This window comes from Aythya ferina, assembly GCF_964211825.1.
Source record: "Aythya ferina genome assembly, chromosome: 26".
NCBI classification, from domain to species: domain Eukaryota; kingdom Metazoa; phylum Chordata; class Aves; order Anseriformes; family Anatidae; genus Aythya; species Aythya ferina.
This window is the reverse complement of record NC_140324.1, coordinates 3,543,363-3,548,554: the sequence shown is the minus strand read 5'-3', so window position 1 is coordinate 3,548,554 and position 5,192 is coordinate 3,543,363. Positions and strand designations below refer to the sequence as shown.

Here is a 5,192-nt window from a genome sequence, read left to right as displayed (position 1 = left end):
AGAAAGGCACCAGCAATGGCTCCAGGAAAGCCCTGGGTGACTTTCTCACCCCTTCTGCACTTCTAACTAAACCTTTTTTCAGACTGCTTTGTTGTCAAGAGAAGTGACCACAGGTAAGGGATTTGGGTATATTAGAAGGGAGAAGAGCACCTCCTGGGCTGCAGAACAAACAAAAGGCAGACATTTCAGTCATGGAAGTGCACACAGAACGGCTCCTGGAGAGAAGCGTGCTACAGGAGGATCTGTAGCCCTCAGTGATGAAACCCCATTCTTTGTCCAGGATAATTGCTCAGCTAACAAAATCATCCCTTCCCACTGCTTCATTTACATCAAAAGATAAAGCAAAGTATGTCAGGAAAGGTGTCCTTTCGGTGTCACTGTTACCCTTTTTCGGGGGAAATGTTACAGCTGCAGCACAGATTAGCTCTTCCCATGAGGAAATTCAGGTGAAATGAAACAATCAAGCCCACTGATCACAAACGCCCAGTATTACCATATCCACGAGGGCACCATCCCTAGGAAACAAGCAAGAGCTGAAAAGAGAGGCTTACCAGCAAGAAGTCCAAGGCACTTGCATTCTAGCAGCCATTTTTTTTTTATTATTATTTAAAGTTAAGAGCGCTCATCAGCTCACAAATTAACAAATTCCATTCCTGCAGTTTAGATCGTTTCAGCCAAAATGAGGGAGAAAAAAAAAAATAGAATGCAGCTAAACTATGTCTGCACTTTACATCTCAGTAAAAGTTAAACCTCCTCGCTTTATAAATAAAAGTTATAGTTAACACTGCAAAATGTAACGGCAGATCTACGGGATCTGTAAGGGCAGAGAGCACTGGATTATTGAGGCTTATGGATACGCTGGCGTATAAATACACGTAGAGAAGCTTCAGAAGCATATAGTGCATGGTTGTTGATCAGGGTTCTGCACTCCCCATCTTGCCCTTTCCCAAAGCTCTGAGGCAGCTGCTTCACCCTCCACCGTGCTTTCCATCCTGCCCGGGGCCAAAATATGAGCCACGGGGTGCCAAAGCCCAGTCCCTCCCCCTGCAAGATAAACTGCTGGAACGGCCTCGTGTTTACCGCTGCTGTTTACCACCGAGAAGGGTTCTGCTAACGGAGGCAAATACCTACGCTGAGACTACGAATTTAAAGAGAAAAACCAAGTTGTGTGTGGATTCCAATTAGAGAAGGGAGCTTGGCTGAACAGAAGCCAAATGAGAGTCCAAATTCAACCCCTGAAGTAGCACCACGCTCAGTGAAGTTACAAAGAGTCAGAAGCCAAAACCAGACGCTAAGAACCCCCCCATGGAGAGGTCTCAGAATGGGATAACTGCCAGAGCCCCCTGGGCTGACACCAACAACCTCAGGAGGCCCCTGTAACTTGCATTTCCATCTTCCTTCCTCCTCCAGACCACCCTCATGCAAACACCCCACACTCCCTTGCTTTAATAACCCCCCCAGCACCTCCCTCTGTACAGGTACCTCCTGTCCTAGCAGGGTGCCCACAAGCACCCCCTCACCGACGGTTCAAAGCGCACGGCTTTGGCTCTGAACCCTGGCGACACCCACTCTGCACAGCTCACCGTGAGCACCTGCTGGGCTCTGGGGCTGAAGGACCCCACCCGGGGGAGTTAACACGTGCAGGGTGGGCAAGGCAAGGGCCTGAACTCCACACCAGTTTTCTAAGGTCACGGTTTTTCCTCCCCGTTCGTAGAAAGCAGTTATCTAGCGATGTGACTGTATAACCAGAACTGACCTTACTACATCTTACAGGATGGAAGTAGTCTTGCAGCATAGATAGGGCCTGGCTCTAAAAGAGAAAAAATAACCCAGGTTTATGCACAATCGTTGACATCTCAGGCCTTTAACACCACTTGCTACATGGCCAACCAAGAGGGAGAAAAAAAAAGCCCTCAGCATACCCAGCCCTAGTGTCATGCAAGGCAACTACCTCAGCAGGGAACGAGCCACGCGGCCGTTAGACTTTTACTGCACCAAATCTGAGAAGGGAGTGGGGAAAGAATTAGTTGGGAGGGATTTTACTCCTCACTGGCATTCCTAGCTACTCAGTATTTGGGATGGGAGGGGCTAGAGCACGTATGTGATGTGTAGCTGCTCCAAAGCTTAACGCTGTGTTAATCCAGCACTAACGGCAGAGGCAGCAGGTCCCAGGGATCTCCATTTTCCTTCCTTCTCAGGGCAAGACGGTCGGTAGGGGAAAGGGCAGGGGCTGCAGCCTCCTCTGGGTGCAGTGCACTGGAGGTATCTAGTACCTGAAGATGCCAACACTGAGGGACAGCCACGAGCTCGAGCCTGCTTCTCCCCTACCCCTGCATGCGCCAGCCTGACGGTGACAGCCGAGGACGAAGCTCGCAGCCCCTCTCAGCGCGTCGATGGCCTTCAGCATCCTGACAAGGATGGCCCGAGATCTCAGGCTGCTCGACCTCTTCGGGGTGAAAACAGGTGAGGGGAAAGGCTGGGGGCTTCAGCTCGCCCAGCCTAGTGCAGTTCAATGAAGGCTTCCAGTTCCTCGGGGATGAAACCCTTGTAGGGAATCTTGTGCTTGTCCAGGGCGCGAGCAGCAAGGCACTGGAGGGTGATGTAGTTGAAGGGCTGCATCATGCTCTTGGTGAGCAGCTTCTCATCCAGCAGCTCGTAAGCAGTCTGCTTGAAGGCATTGGTGGCGTCCATGTGGGCTCCAGCCTCCATCAGGGCACTCATGATCAGCGGGCAGTTGTTGCGGGCAGCGACGTGCAGCGGGGTGTTGTTGTCGTAGTCGCGGCTGTCCGGGTCAGCCCCGCACTCCAGAAGCAAGTTCACGACGTGCAGCGAGGGGAACTTGCCCACTGGGTAACGTCCCACCGTCGTGGTATCTTTGTCCACAGCCATATGCAATGGCGTGAAGCCGTTCTTGGCCCGGGGGCTGCACTTCAGCAGGCGGTAGATGGTCTGGCGCTTCTGGTGTTCCTGCTCTGGGGTGCACTCCACCTTCTCCAGCAGGAAAACCAGGTGGAGGATGATGGCCAGAGTCTTGGTGAACTGTGCCGAGTCGACTACGGGGTCCTTGCCGTGCACGAGCGCCCTCTCCACCTCCCGGACGCCTTTGCTCAGTACTCCCATGAGATCAGAAAAGCCCAAGTGGGTCGCTAAAGTGCCTTTGGAGCGGTCCTGAAGCACGTAAGAGAAAAGCTCAGCAAAGGAAAGGAAACTACTGGCAGTCATCGGGCTGAGAGGCTCCAGGTTGCCTTGCTGCATGTCCAGAGCGTACTTCCACAGGTTAATGCAGCGCTCGAAATTGCCCGAGTCAGCATAGACTGCCCCTCGGTAACGGATGTAGTAGGAAGTGTCTGGGTGCGAAGGGCCCAGGATGCGCTCTCTGATCAGCAGCGCCTGCATGCGCATCTCATCTGGGTCAGTGATCAGGGCTTCCAGTTCCTCCAGCGAGCTCACTTCCCGCGAATAGTCGTATGCCAACACCAGCTGCCGGGGCTCGGGTTTAGGCAGGTACTGCCCGCCCTCATAGCGCAGCTCCATCGCCCTTCGCCAGTACTTGTGGGCTCCCAAAAGGTCTCGTTTCTTATCCACAAACGTGGCACCCAGCAACTCCAGCGCTTCCACAGCAGCCTCTCGAGTGCAGAACACGTTAGGAACCTGCTGCTCATCCTGACTGGAAGCTGAGGCGCAGCATCTCTCACGCCCCTCTTCTTCGCAGCCCTGAGGAGTTTCCCGACCGGCACTGCCACACCTCTGATGGCTCCCACCTGAGGCACAGGTCCCGTTTTGGTTCCCTGCCACCTCCTCTTCCTCCTGCTGCAGCCCTCCCTGGATGAGGTACTCCACTATGTTGGTGTGACCGGTGACGCTGGCCGCTAGCAGCGGAGTCATGCCGTAACCATCTTTCTCCATGCGAGCTTTGGAGCGGAGCAGCAGCTGCAGGATCTCCAGGCTGCCAGACTCGGCGCAGTCGTGCAGGGCCGTGTTCCCCTTCACGCTCCGGCGGTTGACATCAGCCCCTTTCTCCAGCAAGTACCGTGCAATCTCCCGGTGCCCTTTATAGCAAGAAATCATCAAACACGTGTGTCCATGCCGGTTAGCCACTTCCAGGTCGGCCCCGCGCTCCCCGACCAAGTAACGCACGATCTCCAGGTGCCCATCAAAGCAAGCGGCCCGCAGCGGCGTGGAGTTGGTCAGCGTGGTCTGGTTCACCGAGGCGCCGTGATCCAGGAGGCTGCGCACCACCCCCAGGTGCCCGGCCGCCGAAGCCGCCCATAGCGGAGGGGCCCCCTCGATGGTCTCCCCGTCGAAGTTAACGGAGCCGCCCTCCTCCACGCGGGCCCCGCAGTGATCCAGCAGGTACTCCACCACCTCCAGGTGCCCGTGGCGGGCGGCGATCAGCAGCGGGGTGCTGCCACCCCCGGGGCCGTCTCCACCTCCGGGTCCCGCCGTCAGCGCCTCCAGCTCCTCCCGGCTCCGGCTGCCCAGCAGCTTCTGCAGCAGCTTCAGCTTCCCATCGCGGGCCGCGTTGTACACGGCCGTGCGCAGGTCCATGGCGACGGGGGCCGCGGCGACCGCAGCGGCGACCGCCCCGGCCACCTCCTGGCCATGGACCGGCTCCTCCGCGCCCCCAGCTCGGCCCGGGGCAGGCGCTGGGCGAGGGCGGCCCCCGGGGGACAAGGAGCCGCTACGGGGCCGGAGCCATCCCGCCGGCCGCCCCCCGTCCCGCCGCAGCAACCTTCAGTCTCTTCGCCCGGCCGCCATCTTAGGTTGGAACGCGAAACAAAATGGCGCCCGAGCGGGGCGGGCGGGGGGGCGGGAGGAGGACGATGGGAAATGGAGTCCCGCGCCCCTGAAGGATCCGGCCGGCCCCGCGGGAACGGCTCCCCGCTGGACTGCATTTCCCGGCAGGCAGCGGGAAGGGGGGAGGTGGCCGGATACCAGGAGCGGCGCAGAGGTCCCGCGCGGGGCACCTTGGGAAATGTAGTCCGGCCGGGCCCTGGGGACAGCCCCTCCCTAGGGATCCCGGGGGGGCCGAGCAGCGTTTCCCAGCGGCCCCCGCGCTGCTGGGCTGCCGAGGGCGGGAAGGGGCGGGGAGGGGAGGGGCGGGGGGCGGCCCCAAAGCGGCCCCAAAGCGGGGCCGGGGGCTGGGGGAGCGGGGCCGGGCCCGAGCTGTGGCAAAAAGAGCCGGGGCAGGG

At 58.2% G+C, this 5,192-nt stretch overlaps 1 protein-coding gene across 1 annotated transcript; it reads right to left on the bottom strand.

The window, feature by feature from the left end:
• Nucleotides 1-571: 571 nt before the first annotated feature.
• On the bottom strand, nucleotides 572-4,763 carry FEM1A (fem-1 homolog A). The gene has a single exon (XM_084499160.1). The coding sequence runs from the start codon at nucleotides 4,546-4,548 to the stop codon at nucleotides 2,500-2,502; it is 2,049 nt and encodes a 682-aa protein (XP_084355286.1). The 5' UTR covers nucleotides 4,549-4,763; the 3' UTR covers nucleotides 572-2,499.
• Between the last annotated feature and the right edge of the window lie 429 nt (nucleotides 4,764-5,192).

Excerpts from the sequence above, each read along its gene's own strand:
- FEM1A (XM_084499160.1), bottom strand. The coding sequence starts at position 4,548 with ATGGACCTGCGCACGGCCGTGTACAACGCGGCCCGCGATGGGAAGCTG.